Below are 22,393 nucleotides of genomic sequence, written 5' to 3'. Positions count from 1 at the left end.
TACAACATTCCGTACAAAGAATTATATAAAGGATAACTTACACCACATAACTGAATTCCAGTTTTGCCATGTACTTTTTTTACACAAGTGTTTACCATACCACATGCCTTTTTCAGGGGTAAGACAAGAATGGTCAAATAATAAAACTTGGGAACGTAAGTACATTTAAAAGATTAAAGTTGATGGTGAAGAACAGCAGTGACAGGGCACTCTGCTAAGGCAATCTGCCATCTAATAACTTCAATGTTGACCTTTTAAACCAACGTGCCTTCCCATATTTTAAACTTTGGCTAATATCAATGAAGTCTTACATCTTTAGATAAGTGATAATTGAGTAATTTGTTAATCGAAGTGAGAGAGGCTGTGTGCACTGTACATGATTATTTTGCTGGTATTGTAGTTTACTTTATAAGTGTTTGAAGTTTCTTGGATAACTTTTTAGTGTAACAGTTCAAAATTCAAAGATTCAAAATCATCATCAGTTTGAGTTTTCAAACAACCTAAACTCTGTGGTTGAAAATTTGTGAAATGATCCCCTGCGACATTATTTATGCATGAATCTGCTGTGTTACACACATCACCCAAATCATATTGCTGCACTGTCATCATGTTATCACTCAAATTAAGTCCTTTCACGTAGTCTGGATCTTTTACACTATCATGAACAGTTGAACAAGATGAAGATTCAAAATTATCATTAGTTTGAGTTTTCAAACAACCTAAACTCTGTGGTTGAAAATTTGTGAAATGATCCCCTGCGACATTATTTATGCATGAATCTGCTGTGTTACACACATCGCCCAAATCATATTGCTGCACTGTCATCATGTTATCACTCAAATTAAGTCCTTTCACACACATGAGGAAATTGCTTTGCATGGAATGGGAATCTGTGAATGGATCATGAAGCAAATATTGCTTGCATTCCTCACCACAGTACACTGTCGAGGAAGGTGAAGGTGGAACAACTTCTTCAATTTTCACTTTTGGATCACTGTGTAATAATAGTCCATAACCTCCAGCATCTTCTAAAACTTGGCATATTGTCTCTGAACATGTTACGTTACTATTTACACTCCATGACATGGGTTCGGAAACCGTATGAGGTTTATTTTCACAGGACCTTGTTTCACTGTTGCTCACATCCAGCATTTGGTAAACTAAAAATAAATACATGAGAAAAAAATAGTAAATACTATCTTAAATATCTTTAAGTGAACTACAGTGAATGACCATTACAGTTATCATAAAACTGTATTCATGAAATTTAAGCAGATTTATTAATAGGCACTATTTTGGGTGCATTCCGAAAGTCTTAACGAAACAAACGCATCCAATGAAAATAACTGGGCTTGTGAATCTGTTGAAACCTGTTATTTTACAGACTTATGGGACACTAGGCAAAAGCGCAGGTGCAGCGTTTTGTTTAGAAAAAGTTTCCACATGGCGTCTAGCGGAAGGAATAACCTTATTGCAAAAATAAACTCTACTGTGGGCACTGTTACTCACTTTACTCACATTCTAAGAACTGTTATAGTCATACTCATTTTGTGCATGTTGCTTCATATCGCTATCTGTTAAAATTATAATACATTTTCCGAACTAGTGCAATTTGAATCCAACAGCACGTACGTTGTCTGGAAGCAGCAACTATTCTCACCGAACAAACGAGCCTCCTGATCCATGCGTTTGGTGAATCTCATTCTTGCATGAAACACACGGAATGAGACTTTTGGAACAGCATAATGAAACTCACGGAAACACTTATGTGACAGCCAGTTACCATAACTCATTTAATGTGTTAAACTCGTGTGACTTTCGGAACAGACCCTTTGTTATTTTGTTTATGAATAAAAACATATAATTCATATCTCATGTTTTGTACATGTTTATATTCACTGTTTGTTTTTCAAAGGCAATCAGATTGCAATCACTTTGTCATATACATTAATTAACGATGTGAATGAACTATTCACATTTTGCTATGAATTGAGGAAAGGAATCTAAATTTCAGTTTGTGATGTACAAATTGCCATAAATAATAATAATTTTAAGTCCAGTGCATTTCAGGCAGGGCTGAAGCACAATAGCTTCCCTTAAATGAATAATTGGTCTGACATACATAATAGCTGATTTGGGGGGAGTTCATCTGTGCTTAAAATATCTGATGGTAAAATCTTGTAATTTTTTTAACTCCACAGAAATTGTACACATGCTTGAATACTTCTATTGCCATTATTATATGTATGTTTGAGAGCAAATGCATATAACCTACATCTCACAATGTTTGCAAGATGATGGTCGGGTGGAGCATTAACAACCAAGCAAAATGCATTACAAAAAGTATTGCTAATGCAAGAGAGAAACATTGCTCAGTGGTTCTCACAATTTAGAATATTAATATTGTCGAACATTAGAAATTCCTCAGAATTAATGAAATGGTACAAATAATTTAACTGATATTGTGTCAATTTATAATATAAAGTTTTGGAGTCAGAAATAGTTTTGTTGCAATATCCAGAACTGTGGACGTACAGTATTTCAAAACCACATAATTCATTTTATTTTTTATTCAAATGTGTATCTTAATAAATATATTTTGACACTACTACGTAAGTACAGTGTTGGCAATAACTATTGAATTTGCATTATATTACGTACTGAGACATTGTACCATTATGAAGACCTAAAGACTCAATCCCATCCCTCCCTCTCTCCCAGTTGGCTTGTACAAGTGTAGTTAAAGTAGCAATCGAATAATACATAACAATTTGTTTGAGGTAGTACATATCATCTTATCTGGATTTTTTTTTAAAGAGGACATTATAATATTTTTTCATAGCAACATTCGAATATTATCCACAAAATGTTGTTTTCGGCTCCTCACTCTCCTTTCCTCAAGGTTCTCATTTGAAAATAATAGTAATGGCAGCAGTAATGAAACTTCTGAGAGTGCCATGAAGATTTGTACTGGTGTTCTTTTTTTCAAAACACACAAATTACACATGAACTCTCAATGAATTACAATTTCTAGGAACAACCATCTGATTTGTCTGCATTGATTACTTCATGAAATACCAAATGCAAGTATACAGAAAGAGAGCTGTTTTTTTTTAAAAAAAATAAATAAATAAATGTTCATGTTTTGAACTACATCATAACGTTTATTGTATGTACACACATTCAAGCGCCTGTTCACTAGGCAAGAATGTAATTCAACATCAACAGCATATTTTCGTGAGTAGTTTGGGTTTCATATATACAAGAAAATGAATTAGTCTGATCACTTAAATTTTAGTCTGCCATACAGAAGTAATTTTGGACTGAACCTACAGTTTAACACAGAATCCAAATCTCAGGACCATTTCGCACATAGGAGCAGCTTAGTTTAAGTTTCAGCCTGACAGGCAATGTGCTAACAATTATAGCAATGTGATCCTCAAAAGTGCATATCATATAGTAGCATGTAATCAAAATATTATGCAAATCCAAAATTTTCAGACTTGGTAAAAATTAAGTTCTTTAGCCTTCTTGGACCTGGATAGCAAAGTAATACAGAGTCCTTATTGTGATTTCACAAATGTCAGTTATTTAGCAAATAATCGTGAACTCTATATTTATGGGATGGCATTTTTTTTCGATTCTGGCCCCCAAAGTTAAGCTTAAAGTAAGATTCTGCCCCTTTAAAATTAGGCCCCAAGTTACGTCCATGTAAACAATCGTATAAACAAAGCCTACAGAAACAAAGAAACTTACAATTTTGCAAAACGCAGCTACTTTCCTCTTCTGACAGTCCTTTTGTGCTTTCATATTTTGGTTTCCATCCAGTTAGGGTGTCTTTTCCACCACCTCTACTCTTCCGAACCATTTGTAAGATCTTTTTCGCTCTCGACGCCTGGAAATAATAATAAAGTTTTTAATGGTATGTTGTTCAAGGTGTGCATGCTTCTACTGTAACACGCTATTCAATAATTTATTAGGGATCCCTGGTTCGAATTCTGGCCTGGGCATGAGTGTTCTCTGTGAATGTCCCTTCATAAATGTCATCACTCCGTCACTCATTCTCATCGTCGCGATTAGTCAAAAGTTTTGAAATGGTACAAAAACTCATTTACATTGATTGGAAATATATTGTAACGGCATGGGAGAGATTCATATCGCAAATATAACATGTTACAAGATAATAAAAAATTGAATTAAAAACATTTATGACAAATTTAATGTAAATCATTGCCACATCTATTTTTACAGTGCTTCGCCATCCTAATACTATGTATCTCAAACTCTGGTCTTAGAGATTACTTCGTACACAGATCATGAAATAAATTAATTTCATGAGCATTCAGGCTACTAATGGACGGCTCTTCTATTTCTTATTTTTTATGCAGAAATAAAGCTTTCCAGCCGCTGACAAAATAGGACAAGAAAAAGCAGCCCTAAAACAATCTGCGCATGAAATCATTGATTTGATTCAATTTTAAACGTGGAACATACAAAAGTCCGATCTCACTGCAGTAGATTTAAATTAAAATCTCCACAATCTTACGCTAATAATTTCGGCCTCCCCCTCCTCCCCACACACACACACAAAGTAACACCGATTTTAGCTTGATAACCTCATATTTTGTCTGAATTGAGAATATTCTAGTTACTTACGTACGTGCAATAGTATGCTATTTAAATAAAGTTACTGAAACTTCAACTTACCATAGTTTTATTTGAGTTTGTACTTCTTCGTTTTCCTTTTGCAGCTAGCGCATGTCGGAACGCTGCAAGCAAGACAAAGCATTCACATTAAATATCACTCCTGCTTCTTCGCGTTGGTGGACCGTGTGCTCGGTAGTCTGAAAGAAATGTATACGAACGCTCACGTGGTTTATCCAATGCTACCAACTTCGTTTTCGGTTGCCACTTTAATGAAACTATGAACAAAGTGTATAAAATCAACATATACAGCGACCGACTGTCGCGCTCCAAGCGGAGGAACCGTGAACTAAAAAAATATACAATCCAGACATTCTGCTACCAATGTGGCAACATGGTTGAATTTTCGATGACAGTTTATTGTACTATTACTTCAAAATTTCACAATTTTGACATTCTACTATCATTGTGGCATCAATGACGTATTTCCAACGACAGTTCATTACACTCTCTCGAGTATCAGGAAAACGATAAGCAGGGTTGCCTTCATGGCAACCGTATACGGTCGTCCTAAACACCCGGTCGTCACTTTAAATGGAATTTTCAAATTGATGGTAGTCACATTGGTTGTCAGATAAATATATATATATATATATATATATATATATATATATATATATATATATATATATATATATATATATATATATATATATATATATATATATACAGGGCATGAAATTTCAAGTTTGAAATCAGTCGCCGGACTAAAATCTTTGGTCGCCACTATTTTATATGGATAAATGATAAAAATATGAGCAATTATTAAAAAGTTAGGAATTAATGTTTGTGTAGCGCTGCTGTTCTGCACTGAAGTACCACTTATCAATCACAGCTGCTGGGTCAAACTCTGACAGGGAGGATGGGGCGGGGGTCCGTTTACGAAAACTCTGAGCAAATCATCCAGTGTCTCAGTCTTCAGAGAGTTCCTGTAAGTAGTCTTGAGTCTGTTGTAACAGCTGAAACCTCCCTCTCATGAGGCTGTGCTCATTGGTAGAACAGCACAAAATGTCAAAATCTGGAGCAAATTGGGGAATCTTGCTGAACACTCCGCACTGTGGATCTTCTCCAGCGTCTGATTCAAAGCTGGAGAAGGAAACAAAAGTTTGTATTCTGTCCACTCTGCTGACAGAACAACCATTTTCTCATTATAAAGGCTCGGGTTCAAGTATATGTAGAGCTTCTTTATTTCTTCTTTCCCAAACTGAAGAATATTTTCTTTGGGAGGCCAACCCAAGGTGTCGAAAACATGCAGAGATGCAATCGCATCTGTTGACATAGACGGCAATGTTTCTGTGATGTACACCTTCGCATTGTTAATTAAGTTTCATCTAACAGTCTGAAACTCTTGCACATCCCTGATCTTCCCTGAAATGGATACATGGTCCAAGAAATAAATCTTGTTCGCTTGGTCCAACATTAGATTCCAGGTCAGCCAAAACTGAAATACAGTGTTCATTTCTTATTTTCAGAGATGAAATCAAAAGATTCTTATTTTGTAGTGCCACGCTTAAAGGGTTCAATTTCCCGTAGAAATCCAAAAGGAAGTACAGAAGCTTAACAAATTTAAATTGCTTCAAACTTTTCAGCAAATTCTTAGCTTTAGCACCATCATTGTCTTTTCTATGGGCCACCTGTTCAAGATGGGTCACAACAGCTTTCCATGATTGCAAGAGAGCTCTTATTGCACGTTCTTTGCTGGCTAACCACATAATAGTGTGGATATCACTCAGTTTTAGAATTTCTTCTATAACGTCTGCCATTTCTCTCAAGAGGTGAAGTCTTGAGGTGTGTTTGACACACATTTGAAACAACGAAATTTTAGTCGCCAGCCCAAACCTTTTGGTCGCCAGTGGCGACCTGGCGACCGGAAATTTCGCATCCTGATATATTTATATATATATATATATATATATATATATATATATATATATATATATATATATATATACAGGGTGTATCAAAAAGAATCATCCAATTTCGAAAGGCTATATTTAGGAAACCAATGAACATAGAATCGCGCAGCAAGTTGTACAATACATGTTGTAACATCAAGTTTTACTTACAGTAGGTTTTGATTTGTTGCAGGTAAGTGCTTTACTGGTACAGCTCAACCTTTAGTCCGCATCAATAAGGCAACCCAGCAACAGAAAGCATTCTGCATGATCTGCTTCAAGAAATGTGAGTTCGTTACAACTGTGCAACGTCGAATACTGTGAGCAATAGGTGGTGACGACGAATCTCACGCTGCACAGCTGTAACGGACTCACATTTGTTGAAGTGGAGAACGCAGAATGCTTCCTGTTGCTGGGTTGCCTTATTGATGCGGACTAAAGGTTGAGCTGTACCAGTAAAGCACTTACCTGCAACAAATCAAAACCTAGTGTAAGTAAAACTTGATGTTACAACATGTATTGTACAACTTACTGCGAGATTCTATGTTCATTGGTTTCCTAAATATAGCCTTTCGAAATCGGATGATTCTTTTTGATACACCCTGTATATATGGGGACTGAATTTTGTACCCCCCCAAATGAAAAACGTTCCTGCGCCACTGATCTCGCACCTATCTATCCTGCAAATCTTGTTCTTCTTCAACAATGCGTTTTCCTCGCACCATGTCAGACACTTGTCTCTGGTCCCGAAAGTATTTGCCAAGCGCTTCCTGTTCCAGAAGCGATTGTGAGTGGGGGTGATGTGATCAGCACCTTTACCCCCCCCCCCCCAGGGTTTCCCCCAGGTACCCATGTTATTCGACGCTGGGTGGGCGCCGGGGCCGCTTCCAACGTTAGAAAAGTTCCCAGATTTGAACCGGCCAGGGATCGAACTCGAAACCTTTAGCATGGTAGTCAGACACGTTACCGACTGTGCCATTGCTCGTTAACCCCCATCGTTTACCACCGAAAGGAAAAAAGGATGGCAAATTGATTCTAGCCCAAGATAACCCCAATAATTACAAAACATTATGTAGATGCTAAGGATGTGAAATCTAGAAATTGAAACCTATGAATAGCAAGAACTACGAAGGACATTTCATGAAAAATACTCAACTGTAAGTTATATTTTCGTGCATTCCAGTATAGAGTAATAATCATTTGAATAGTGAGAATAAAGTGGTCTTGCTTGTGTATAATTTTTCTTGTGTACATACTGCTTGCATTGTAGAATTATTCCTCTTGCTGTTTACTGTTTTTAGAAGCACATAAACACAATTTTGGTGTTATATTTCGGAAGAACACACGCTCCTTTGATACAAAATATTGATTTCGGTATCCCTCTGGGGTGGCTTTATCAAAATGTTTCACAAAATGTCTCCTACTGTAAATAAAAGAAAAATAAATAATAATTATGAATCTCCACGAGAGAGAAAATTATAATTTATGATTTTGAGATGTGGTGGAAGACATTTAGTGAAATCCTGACTCAAGATAGCAAGCGATGATCTGTCTACATTTCCTGTACCGAGAACAAATGTAAACAACAAATCATTTCCAAAGAGGGAAAAATCTTTGTTTTGCTATTCAAATTTAGACACAGCTTAATCTATGTGTGGAAAGCAACTCAAACAAGATAAGGTAAGAGTCTATATTAGATGCTTTTCCTAAGGGATACATGTCATATGTCATATATCGTTGATTGATTTGTTGTTTTAAGTTCACTTTATGCACAGCAAGGTAAATCGGAACTAGACCTACAGTTTAAAGTGAGATCTGAACCACTATGTGCCTCCACCAGGAATCGAACCCGGGTCACCTTGCTTACAATGGGACGACGCTACCATTACACCATCGGGGAGGCACGTCATATATCGTTGGAAAGCTTATTGTATAAGGAATGAAAAAATGTCATTCCTGATGCGAGGAAAAATAACGATGTAGGAGGAAATTGAGAAAAACCGTTGTCCGGATATGCAGAATTGAATGTACGGATGAAATTTTTTGATGAATAGAGTGCTAATAAAACCTAACCTAACTTTGTAGGCATACCTCGTCCCCATGCATGGTTTGTGGGGCTACCCGTGTATGGTTTTTGGGGCTAGCGAGAATGGTTCATATATGTGGCTATCGTAAACAGAAACCGGAAAGAAGGAAAAAACAGTACTTACAAAAGAAATGCCGCAGTCTGGAAACAAGTGAACAATAATGGTTTTCAACGATGCACTAAATTGTTACTGGGGATAAACGTATGTTACACTATCTAGAAGTTTTTGTAACTTCCCCCCCCCCCCCCCCGAATCTGTACTCCATTTCCATTAGAACTCCACTAAGTGGTCCGCAAGAGAATCCGAAGGATCTTTTTTGTTTTGGAAGAAAACCTTAGCCACTCACCAAATGGATTAAGTCCATTGTGTATTCTCTGCACAACATATCCTGTACCATGTCCCAGTTTTTGACATCGAAACCTTCCTACAGCTCCATAATTTACTTCCAGAATCATTTCGCACCTATCTATCCTGCAAATTTTGTACTTCTTCATCAATGCGTTTTTCTAGCACCATGTCAGACACTTGTCTCTGGTCCCGAAAGGAATAGCCAAGCGCTTCCTGTTCCAGAAGCCATCCAACCAGACGTATGCCATTCGGATAATACACACGCACAATGAACGCAAAAAAAAACAATCACCACCCCAAACACAAACGAGCGAAGCACACGCATTCACAACGCGGATGCAAACATGAGTCTGCAAAAAAAAAAAGTAAAGTGTTCCCCTGTGCTTAGCACCATGCCACGAAGGCATATAGGGGGTGTGGGGGTAACGCCCCACACTTTCTTCATCCGGTCGTGAGTGGGGTTGATGTGATCAGCACCACGCCCCTGACTGCCTTTACCCCCCAGGGTTTCCCCCAGGTACCCATGTTATTCGATGCTGGGTGGGCGCCGGGGCCGCTTCCAATGTTAGAAAAGTTCCCGGATTTGAACCGGCCGGGGATCGAACCCGGGACCTTTAGCATGGTAGTCAGACGCGTTACCGACTGTGCCATTGCTCGTTAACCCCCATCGTTTACCACCGAAAGGAAAAAAGGATGGCAAATTGATTCTGGCCCAAGATAACCCCAACAGTTACAAAACATTATGTAGATGCTAAGGATGTGAAATCTAGAAATTGAAACCTATGAATAGCAAGAACTACGAAGGACATTTCATGAAAAATACTCAACTGTAAGTTATATTTTCATGCATTCCAGTATAGAGTAATAATCATTTGAATAGTGAGAATGAAGTGGTCTTCTTGTGTATAATTTTTCTTGTGTACATACTGCTTGCATTGCAGAATTATTCCTCTTGCTGCTTACTGTTTTTAGAAGCACATAAACACAATTTTGGTGTCATATTTCGGAAGAACACATGCTCCTTTGATCAGGCATTTGTTTTTAGTTTGAATAATGTTATAGTTATATCACGTATTCACGTTAAAAGTGAATGCAATGAATGTTACTACTATTAAGTTACCCTGATACAAACCAGCCTGAATGCTTTGCTAAACATAACATTAAAATATATATTTTTGTGCTTGTAAAAGTTCAGCATTTACTGAACCACGCCAAAGAATAAAGATAATTGAAATTGAAACAGCAAGAGAAATAATTTTAGTTGCGAGTGTTGGTTGCTATTTACTACATGTATAGAGAGGCGAGAGAAAGTGTTACAAAATATGCAAAATAAACTTCTGTTTAAAGTTAATACACCTTAATGAAACTGTAGGAAGCAATAATTCTGGCGAAATTTGACATGAGAAAAGTGAGTTGTAGCACCTGTAAATTTTGCTACCGAGAAAAACTCTTATGACATTCTAACCAAACCTAACCAATGCACTTTTAAAGCAGTAATACTCACTTTATGACCGCAGTACATTTTTCATTTTCTAGTACCAATAATTATATATCTCTTGTGTTTCTTCTTTGGATGAATCATAAACATGACATTTGAGGTGTATTCGTTTTCCAATTGTATATACAGTCCATCACAAGAAACTAGCACTACTGCATTTGTGCTCCGCTATGAATTATTATGTGATCTTCCGGCAACTGTACGATATAGAAAACAATTAATTTTGTTGCAAGCCTGTGAACCAGACAAGAACTAAGGCGGAGCCATGGTCACATACAGGGTGAATGAAAATCATGATTTTTTTATTAAATCAAGCTAAACATGCAATTTTTAAGAGTGGTGCTATTTCTTTGTGATGGACTGTATCTGCATACTGGGAGATAATATGTGTACCTTCCTAACCCAACCTTAACTGGTTCTTCAGTATTAGAAATGGTAGACATCTTAATCATTTGATTTTGATCTTAACAGTTTATCAAGAATCCCAGTTTAAACATAAGAAATCAGTGTTTGTTTATGTCCTCCATGCAGAATTACATTTGGAATTAAAATTCTCTCCGTGGGACACCATTGTACGTACACAGGGTAGAAGTAGTTATAGGCAAAAGCCATTTTGCTCCTTTCTATGTAGTTATAAAAAGTTATTCAGTGGCAGGTGTACTTTCTTTCAATATCTATTGTTAACCTCCATTGCAAACATGTAACAGAGCAACACTTGGTGATGTGTATTCATACCTTTTAACAGAGAGTACACCATCTAGATGAAATGAATTTCTTTAAGTGAAGACTGGTTCAACAGCAAAATGCTTTACCTGATGGGAAAATATTTACCAGCAGTTTATGACACAGGAAAAATATTGTGGACATATTGAGAAATAAGTAATGGAGTGTATGTTTCATTACTTCTCTAGTTTCTCCAATTAATTAATATGCAAAAGGGTTATATCTTATCCTTTTAAGTCAGTGGAAGAAATTGTATTGTATTAAACAAAACATGACTAGTTCAATGCTCACAATTTATTAAAAATTCTTCAGATTTAAATCAGTAGTTAAGTACAACAATCTTCTAGCTACATTTTTAAAAAATCATATTTTTTTTTGTAAAAACCCAAGGAACAACTCATATTAATATTCACATGCATATGGCAATAACCCTTAACCTACACAATTCTCCTGTCAATCTTCAGTGGATGGAAGAAGTCCTGTACATATGTCCAACCTCTCTCAACTGTAACTTTACAAGTGTGCAATTTTCAAAGTTGCTGTGATGAACTAAGAAAAGGAAGAATATAAAAAGTAGCTCGAGAACTCCTTGTCATAGAGAAATGATTTTCTTTTGTTTTTTTGCAACCAGTCACATGGTGTCCATCCTTTCCAGTTGTCCCCTAAATTTTAAATTGTCTGTCCTTACCACAGTCTGAAGTTATTTGGGCATTTCTGCGAAAAGTGAAACCAGGATGTGAAATAATTGAGGTTACAATATTAATGTTTTACTCAGTCGGTAATGCATCTGACTACCATTTTAAAGGTCCCTGGTTTGATCCCAGGCCGGTTCAAATCCGGGAACTTTTCTAACATTGGAAGCTGCACTGGTGCCCACCCAGCGTTGAATAACATGGGTACCTGGGGGAAACCCTGGGGAGTAAAGGTGGTCAGGGGCATGATGCTGATCAAATCACCCTCACTCACAACCGGATCAAGAAAGTGTGGGGCATTACCCCCTATACGCCCTCATCGCATGGTGCTATGAACAGGGGAGTACTTTACTTTTTTATGATATTTATGAGTACAATCCAAACCATCATGAAGAGAAAGAACAGGTAAATACGTAAAAAAAAAAAAAAATTAAATCTGTACATTTGAATGTCATTTCATAAGTAAAAAACTCGTTTATTTATCAAGTATAGCGTTACTTAGCTGCATATTGAATTTGAAAATAAAGGTAAAATATACTTTCAATATATAGCACAAAGACTTGGAGATATAAGTGATGCAATTTCATAGAAGCCACTGAAACACAAGTTCAAATAGTTTTGTGTCACGTGTCCCTTGCAATTGTTGATATTGCATGATACACGAAACACTCCGTGGTGATGTAGTTAGCACAGCTCACTACGGTGCCAGGTGTCTCTGGATTAAATCCTGGCCTAGACATTGGTATCATTTGTTATTTCATCATATCATCCTCATCTTCGCGATTAGCCAAAGGTGGCAGAAATGTGAATTAAAATAAACCAAATCAATCAATTATGGAGATATTTTAGAATGAGTAATGTTGAATTTCAGTCTGCCCATTATTTGTCTTGGTCAGTTTATAAATACTGTCAATGCTTCTTACAACATCGTAAGTATCATTAATGTTTTGCATCTTGCTCAGGCAAGACTCCCATGTTGTTGTTTTGAAGTTGTCTTTCTTAATGAGGAACAGTAGTGGCAACCTTGATATGCGCCCCTGGTAGGTATGTCAGTGAAAGAATTTGCTGTGTTGGGTTGCATATGTACAGGATAGATTTTAAGCCCATATAGCACAGAAATTAAGCACTTTCGAGGTAAACTTTATAGGGAAAAGTTACTTGTTTTTATGATATCTACCAGCACCCAAGCATTGTTGAAAGAGTTTTGTGGCAACCTGTATAATGTATGTAATTTATTGTGATTCACACAACACTTTCTCATTCATATGCTATCATTCAGGGTGGCGACAGACCTGGAAACCTGAAAAACCGGGAAGAGTCAGGAAAGTTGAGGTGTCAAAAAAAATCAGAAAAATGTCAGGGAATTTTGTCTTGATTGTTGTTTTTTTTGTTTTTTTTTTAAAGGTATCATTATGGAACTCTGCAAGGGAACAAGAAATCTTGTTGCTCAGTTTTAGGCCCCTTTTATGCACAACACAACCACGACCCCAGAAACCAGTGAATGGAATTATCATTTTTTCTTGTCCATATGGGAGTAGTAAGGGGACATAACTGTCAACAGATGGGAGCAGGTGGCGCCATCCGATAGTTGTCAGACGTCGTAGTAAGGCATTTTGTTGGGACAAACTGAAGGAACATGGAAACAAATAGGCTCCATTGATACATACGATTTTGTCGAATATCGCCACCCGACAAAGTATCTCACTACAACATGCGACAGAAATTGCATGCATGGCCCTTGTATGGAATTGATTTTTGTTGGATGTCTTCGGACTGCAACATCCAACAATAATCACATGCATAAACAAGAAGAGCTGTAGACTGCAAATATGCTGCTGGAATTTTATACTCTTCTGGCTCACTTCACCTTATTTAATGTAGCAGTGCTTATGAAGGTTTTCTTTCACCATTCTGACATATTACTGGTTTTGCACAAGTTAACATACGTTTGCAATTACATTGCACTATTCTTAGATATCAAGAAGAATCCAACAAAATAGGGGTATATATTGAATACTATCATAAAAAAGTGAAACATAAATTTGCATTGGTGAACGTCATAAAAATTGGCAAGTGCATGCTCCCAACTTCAAATTTACTGCAACAATAGTATTGCAATGAAATTAACGCCACTCTCTGTCCTGTCTGTTTAAACTCATGAGAGGTCATTAATCTCTCAATGTCCAGAATTATGAAATAAAATACTAATAATAAATAATATATTAATATATTTACTCGAATCATTCAATCATAAAAGCAAATCTTTTTCTTCAATAATTGACTTTTCTCTGCCAGCCCTGTTAAATTTTCACTTTCCATCTACTGATTTATAAGAGGGGTGGCCAGAAAGTAATTTCCAATTAGTAGGGACATTGCTTTTGGCAAACGCGAAAACCGTGAAAAATAGTAATTGCTGCGAAGTTGTGTTTATGAATGTGCAGTGATGTCTTGACACATTTTTCGTCCCTTCAAAATATCGAAATAATGCGAATTTGGCATAAAATGCGAATTGTTGGCGTTTTTAGCAATTTTTTTTTTAAAGAAATGTCCTAAAACAATGAAAAATTGCATGAAATCGAACATTCTTGTCTTTTCTAAGCCATATTTGTGTACATAGAACGTGCAGTATTTGTCGTGCGAGATGTGTTTTGAATTACCAAGCTAAGTGCACACCATTGGCATTTGTCGAGCAAGAATTAATGGAGCTCAGTCAATGGGGTGTCTGACTACCATGCAAGAGACCCAGGGTTGATCCCTTGCGGGGAGAACCAGGATCTTTTCCACCTATTCAAATTGCTCTGGTGCCTACCCAGCATCATATCAAGTGGGTACCTGGAGGAAACTTTGAGGGATAAAGGTAGCCAGGAGCATGGTGCTGAGCACATCACCCCCGCCTTCAGCCGTGATCAATAAAGTGAAGGGACCTAACTCCACACCCCCTATACATCTTGATGGCAAAGTGCAGGGGAGCATTTTATATTTACTTTCTCAAAAATCTGTTCCAACATATCAAACTGCCATGAAAATACGTAGAACATGTGACCTACAATTTAAAATAATAGTTTAAAAGCACAATGGAGCATTAAGTTTTGGTATATTTCGCAGAAAAATGTTCGAAAACAAAAATGCGTATTTTGGGAATTGTAACACTAACAAGTCAAAAAATATAATGCCAATTTTTGGTGCCATAATAGGAGGGCTATTTTTTTTCAACCTCCAATGGGACATGAAATCATAACCACAGTGAATAGCAAAATGGGTTTATTGACAAAAGTTACGTACACGTATAATATACTTTTCAACATAATCACCAAGATTATTCAGACATTTTTCATACCAATGCACCAGCTTTACAATACCCTCTGCAAAGAAAAGTACCACCTGTCTGTTGAGCCAGGTCTGCCAAAGCTCCGCATTGGTTTGGAAGCACCATCCTCCCAATCACTTCTTCATCGCCTGGAGAAGGTGGGAAGTCACGTTGCCAGGTCTGGGTTGTAGAGAGGGTGATGAGACACTTCCCAGTTGATTCGATAAAGAAGGTCTTGTGTTGATGCAGCAACATGTGGTCTGGCATTGTCATAATGCAAGACAATGCCCGAAGACAGCATGCCTCTCCTGTACAGCTCATTCGACGGTGAATTTCCGCTGCATTGTGCTCTTCTGCCTGTAGAAATTGTATCACACGACGCTCCTCGGACTTGGCGGGATAGTTGATTGTAGCGGACATCTCTACGTGCCCGTCGCTCAGCTTCAACTGAAGCATTGGACTTTGCAGTGGTGGTGGTAGTGGCATTTGGGATGTCAATGCTTTCTAGTGCTTCATGGGCCTCCTGGCGTCACCATCGGAGGCTGAAATAAAAATGCCCTAGTATATCGGTATCTGTCACATGAAATTGATTGATTTAAATTTTTTGGGTGTGTCGCCATTTATGGTCATTATGCACCCTTCCGTATATATGGGGAAAATTCCATTATTTAAAACCCTTACCTTAAAATTAAAAAGGGGGTATGGAAAATAACTTTCCCAGAATAACTTTCAAGATATCAAACTCCCATGAAGAGGCGTAGGACATGTGACTTACAATTTGAAACCGTAGTTTAAAAACACCATGAAGGTATAATTTCAGATATTTGCCAGAAAATGCGCTAAAATGAAAATGTGAATTTTGGAAAAAATAACACCCAATAGTAAAAAATAAAAAATACACCAATCTGAAAAGAAATAACAAAAATGAAGGTCCCTAGGTATAAATAGACATCAATAAAACAAGAATATCAGTTGTAATTTATTGCAATAGTAACAGTGAGTCCTAACCTAATTTTCGGCATAATCACCACCGTTGTTCTGGCATTTGTCGTAGGATTGCACTAAATTTTGTATGTCCATGGCATATGTGTCTGACAGCAAGGACTGGAACTCTCTCTACCGCAGTGTAGCTGTGAAATCCTTGTCCCACCAGAAACCTCTTCAGTTAAACAAAGAGATCAAACTAGGTACATGCAGGGCCAGGGCTGTACAGGGAGTGGTCCAAGATCTTTCACCTGAAGTGATGCAAAGGGCCCACGTGTAGTCCGCTGTATGAGGATGTGCACATTCGATTGGCCTGCCGTGAATTGTCTGCACCATCGTCTGACCATACAATCACTCACGACATCCGGTCTGCACACCTCGCACGATTGCTGGTGGCTCTTCAGTTAAATTCTGAGCAGACAAAAATCTGATTACTACACGTAGGCTTCATCGCAGTCGTGGGAGACTGTTTGAGAGCTGCAATCTTTAACCTAGAACTGTCCTAAAACTACTGCATTGAAATACAGTGTGTCCGAGAAAAAATATACCAATAAAAAATTCAAATAACTCAACAATCGTTAACGACAGAAATGTAAAATAATGTTTATTTGGAAGAGAAAATCATAGAATTTTTTTTTAACCAAAGAACAAGAAAAAAATTTCACCTTAGTAGATCTCATTGTGTGCTCCTTTGGTGGCGCGACAAACATCAAGGCAGTACTCAACCTCCATCCAAGTGTTCTTCAACATTTGATGAATGACGGAGCCACATGCATCAATAATTCTTTCAAGGAGATCATTGAGGTCTTGCACAGGTGTTTGGTAAACCATAGTCTTCACATAATCCCAAAGGAAAAAATCCAAAGGAGACAAGTCTGGTGACCATGGTGGCCATTTAATGGGTCCACCCCTCCCAATCCAATTACCAGCGAAATTGTTATTAAGGACGTTAGTAACACAACGGCCATAATGTGGGGGGGGGGGCATCCTGCTGAAACATGTACCCATGGGGTATACGAGGTACAGCATACTGTTGCAACATTTGCAGGTAACTTGCACCTGTAACTGTAGCTTCCTCAAAGAAAAAGGGCCCCATTACGGAATCTCGTGTCAAACCAAACCACACATTCAACTTGGGGCTGTCGCGTTCATGTTCAACAACTGCATGGGGATTCTGCTCACCCCATATTCTACAGTTATGCCTATGCACTTTTCTGGAAATGTTAAAGGCAGTCTCATCTGAAAATGTTACGCGTGTCAGGAATTCATTGTCATCATCAATGCGTGATAGCACTTCACTAGCATAATCAAACCTAGCGGGTTTATCAGTGCACTTTAGTTTCTGAACAAGCTGTAACTTGTAGGCTCTAAGCCTTAACCTTTTATGTGGGGTGTAAGGGGTACCTTCCACAGAGGCACCCAAAAGTCAACCTCACTTCCACGTAGTGCACCCTGGACAAGAGACTAACGAGGCTCTGGCGACTGGCACTATGGCCAGTATAATTTTGTGTGTGTTGTCCTGTTTTATGTCCTTGTGTGTGCTGAGTGCGCGTTTACAGCCTCAGCTTTTAACAGAAGTCAGAACATTTTAAGGTTTTAAAATTTTTAGTTATGCAACGTTAGAGTTGTTATTTGTAATGGTAAGGGGCTGGACCCCGTATAATGTGACGGGAGCAAATTAGCCTAAGTGCTGACGCTCCCAAAATTTTAAATTCAAATTCAAAAAAAAAAATTAACCTTTTATGTATGATATCATGCACAGTAGAACGTTGAATTTGAAGTTGAGAACTAGCACGTCTCACAGATTTACGCGGGCTTCTCTGGAAAGCTTCCTGAACTGCAACCACTTTATCCTCACTCTCACGCTTCTGACCACTACCTTTCTTCCTCAACAAAGACCCTGTTTCCAGCAATTGTTTATGCCATTTAACAATGTAATGACGTTCTGGTGCTTCCTGTCCAAATTGTTCCTGGAATCATCTTAGTACCGTTACAGGAGACTTCAGTTCTGCAAACCAAAAGCAGCACTCAACTTTCTGAGGAACAGTAAACAGCGCCATTGTACAGACTACTCACAAACAAAGCATGTGCTTAGTTGTGTTACGATTTTTTCCCTTCTGGTGGTAAAAAAAATCCTTTTTTCCCTCTTCCAAATAAACGTTATTTGACATTTCTATCGTTAACAATTGTTGAGTTATTTAAATTCTTTATAGGTATATTTTTTCTCGGACGCACTGTATACCAGATTACAGCTACATGGCATGTCTTCCTGCCTGCATGTGTGTGTGTCGCTCTCCGACCACTAGTGCTGCATATAGGTGCCATTGGAGCTTTTTTCAGGATGCCCCTCGTATATGAACTTTTAGAAGCTGTTATTAACAGAGTTAATAATGTTTGGTTACTTAATCAGGTACATATACAATGCAATTCTATAAATTCCTTGCGTTAATTTTCTAACACCTACATACCCTTTTTGTCAGCAATAATGGTATAACTGCATGTTGTCAGTTTCACAGTTCTTCACTTGGATATACTGTACTGAAGCAGAAATCCCATTGATAATGTAAGATAATATGACACTTTCTTTTGTTCAATTCAGTTTTTTCACTTATATGTTTGCTTTACAGCGAAGAGAGAGGTAGCTTTATGCATCGAAAAATGAGTCCGCACTCATGGTTCTTGCAAGCAGAGGGTTCCAAACCTCAGTGGAAATATCAACATATAATACTGAGAATGTATAAGGAGACTGATAAATAACAAATTGTATTTCTTAATCACTCTTCACTCTTGTCTCATTTAGTCGTAAGTTTAAAAATAATCAAGTATTTTATTTTAAGTTTACTGCGTATGATAAAATTCCATAATACTTCCCTAGCTTGTGAATTGTAATAATTTTCCAAATTCACTATGTTGATGTTTGAATTTAAATCATAGAGAATAGAGAAAATATGTCAATTTCATAGAAGATAATATTGGTACTTAACAAATTCATACCTGGATCCATATCAGTTCATTATTTTCATTTGCAAAATCATCGATTTAGTTTAGTTTGTAATTGTCAGGGAAAAATGTAAATTTTGTCCTGGAAAACCTGGAAAAGTCAGGGAATTTCATTTCAGCTTGTTTGTAGCCACCCTTTCATTGTTTTCAAGGTACCTTGAAGTGCTACATTGTTATTATTATTTTTAATTTTTTTAGAGTTCACTCAGTTTTACACATTTAGTCTGCACTAGAGTGCTGCAATGAGTGCTTTTCGTTCATGCAGCAAATATTTCGCACAAGCAAATGCTAGATGGCACATTGAATTGATAGTTTTTCTGTTGAAAAGAAACACATTCAAACTCTTGAACCCTATTACTAGGCGTATTTCCATAATTTTCTATGTCAGTGGGCCCTCAAATATGGATCGTGAAGTGAAATTAAAAAATAAGTGAACATAATCATCATCTCCATGTTAAAATGAAGTTTTGTGTCTTACCGAGATATGGGAAAATAAAATTGATGATTATAGGCTGAAATTTCTTAGGCTGACATTTTATGTTTCTATGATTATCGTCACATTAAAGTGATGTTCGATTAAATGTTTTAACTGCATTTTATTATTTCACAGAATATGATTATCCTTTTCGGTAAGTGAACAGTGATGTACACGTACTTCTTGCACTGTGATAAGATATTCGTAATTGCTTAGGCAGGTCTCCGAACATGGCTATCCATTTTACGATTCAGTCTGTAGATCTTGCATACTTTCATATGTGCTGTATTTGAGTCTTACATAATAATATACTGCATTATGATTTAGAATTGTAATTGCATAGAGTTAGTTCCTTCCATGTATGGGTTTTAGGTTGACAATGCTGCTCATTAGGTTCTGAAATATTACAATCCAATCATTCCACTATGAGTGTGGTACGATTGAGATGCACGCTCAAGTGTGGTAGATTCAAAAGCAAATGCGGTTCGATGCAGAACTCTAGTCTGCACATAGCATTGTTTTTTTTTTTTTTTCATGTAGGTAATGAATCACTTTCAAAAGAAGACCTGTAAGAATGTTCTTCTGGTACAGCTAAACAGGCAAACCATAAGCAATTCTCAACACAGAAATAACCTTCATTCATGGTGGCTGACAAAGGTGATTGACAAGTTACTCCATTAACAAAATATATTTACAAAATATATTAACAAAATATATATGTGCTGTGACTGAAATATTCCGGATGAAAGAATATTACATGCAATTTATTTTACACTCTAGAAATCACAGCAGACCCTAGAAAGTTGCCTTGACAGGAGAAAGTTTGTTTTATAACTGATTTTGATTCACTTTTCCATGGTTGGTGAAGCATTGGCAACAACTGTTGTCTTAAGACCAACTTTAATTTGCCAACCTTCCCCACGTAAAATCTATTCTGGTTACTTGGGTGTTATCAGTTTCCACTAAATGCTTTTCATGCATAGATGGAATTCATGCTAGCCACTAGAGTACTGCATACATACTTGATCGGGTGTCCCGCACATTTCAATGTGACAATAATAATAGATATATATATGTGTAAAAATCTGCATAGTAGTTTCAGCCCATAATTGTGTATTGATTTTCACGTTTCATTTTCATCATGTATTTGTAAGATAGACTAAACTGTATTTTAACATGTAGATGATGACTGTGCTCATTTAAACTTCACTGTATCTTTCACCTCACTTTCCATATTTGAGGCCTACTATCACAGACACGTTATGGTTATATGTTTACTACTGGGCTTCAAATGTATACCAATTGTTTTGCCATGGAGCATTATTCGCCCGAGCGAAGAAACTCTCAATTCCATATGCTATCTAGCATCGTACATTTGAACTGTTTGGCACTAAGCAAAAAAACGCTCATTCGAGTACTCTTCTTCCTACTGTATCATCATATAACAGCAGTCACTTGGGCCACCTTCAGTACATTATGCTGATTAGCTTTTGTTAACTAGAGAAAATTATTTCCCCCTTAAAACGTATGGTAGACTCTGGCAAAACTATGAATATTAAACTCCCACCTACACGTTACTTCAACATTTTTGCTATATTTTTTTTTTCTCTCACCACTGTCTGGGGAATGAAGGGAATGCACTTTCAACCACTTTTGTTTGTGCTTCTTAGATTAGGCAGATAGGCTAATTAATTAGTGTCATAAAAGTGAATGCAGTTATGATGTCGTGACAAGTGGTGAAATTATGCAAGAATTATATTAAATAGATTGATTCTTATGGTCCCATTGTAATAAAAAGAATAGCATCTCTGAATTCATTCTAATGTCTGCTACTGTGCAAATGTCTTTTCCATACCCAGAAATGTCTGATATTATTTTATATTCAGTTAATCTTCTGTTGGAACTTTTTCCTTGAAATTCGAGGGAGTCGTTTGATATCCTTATCTTTAAACTACAACAACTTAGAGGTAGTCTCTGATTTGCCTTTAAAATCTTTCCATTACAAATCATGCCATGTGCAATATTTTATTTCACGGTGAACCTACTTTACATATGGAAGTGGAGCCTAATTGAAGAAATATAAACTGTCATAATTTCATGAATTTTTCACAGCAGGACAATATCTTGCAGAAAATAAACTCACTTTTGTGCAGCATCGTTATTTTACATTTTTATAAAAAAAAAATAGGAAAAAGTTACTCAAATTATTATTGTAGTTCCATTAACACACTGAATAAACATTTTCATGGTAGATTTATAAACAAGCTGCCAAAAGTTAAGCATGCGATGGTAAAATCAACAAAAACGTAATAGTAAAGCTTTGATTAACACAAAATTGCACATGAAGGTACCAAATGTTTTTGTGCATTAAAGAAAACAAGAATTGTGTACAAAATATATTTAAAAAAATATTTACTCTTCGAAAGTTATATGATGTCACATTTGGGTCATTAACATAATGATGTTTAAAGGCAAACAAACCAAACAAAACTTACAGTAATATGGTATGTGACGAAAAGAAAACTTACATTAATATGGTATGTGACCACCCCGGACCTTCACACAAACTTTACAATGATTTTCCATGCTTTCGATGAGGTGATAACCATCATAGATGCAAGCAATGGCCATTCCATGATGTTCTTTGCCTGATTGCCCGTGCCTCGTTCTCTCCAGATGC

The 22,393-nt window shown here is 36.9% G+C and overlaps 2 protein-coding genes across 4 annotated transcripts in view; one reads left to right on the top strand and one right to left on the bottom strand.

Annotated features, from left to right (window-relative positions):
• Positions 1-22,393, top strand: part of LOC146001326 (uncharacterized) — a 49,925-nt gene that overhangs the window by 10,922 nt on the left and 16,610 nt on the right. The window contains exon 1 of one of the 3 annotated variants that reach the window (XM_083138640.1): positions 5,708-5,808. The exons of 1 other annotated variant lie outside the window; for it this stretch is intronic. The gene's annotated coding sequence lies outside the window, so the exon portion shown is untranslated. Of the gene's footprint in view, positions 1-5,707; positions 5,809-8,194; positions 8,280-22,393 lie in introns of those variants that run through there. One more of the 3 variants, XM_083138641.1, reaches the window with a different exon arrangement.
• LOC146001325 (uncharacterized) lies at positions 99-5,008 on the bottom strand. The gene is made up of 3 exons (XM_083138638.1): positions 4,708-5,008; positions 3,757-3,895; positions 99-1,160 (listed from the first exon to the last, which is right to left on the bottom strand). The coding sequence occupies exons 1-3, from the start codon at positions 4,708-4,710 to the stop codon at positions 439-441; spliced, it is 864 nt and encodes a 287-aa protein (XP_082994764.1). The 5' UTR covers positions 4,711-5,008; the 3' UTR covers positions 99-438.

This window comes from Lepisma saccharinum, chromosome 17, assembly GCF_977018435.1.
Source record: "Lepisma saccharinum chromosome 17, izLepSacc3.1, whole genome shotgun sequence".
NCBI classification, from domain to species: Eukaryota; Metazoa; Arthropoda; class Insecta; order Zygentoma; family Lepismatidae; genus Lepisma; species Lepisma saccharinum.
The sequence above is the reverse complement of the archived record's forward strand: the minus strand, read 5'-3'. Positions and strand labels throughout refer to the sequence as shown.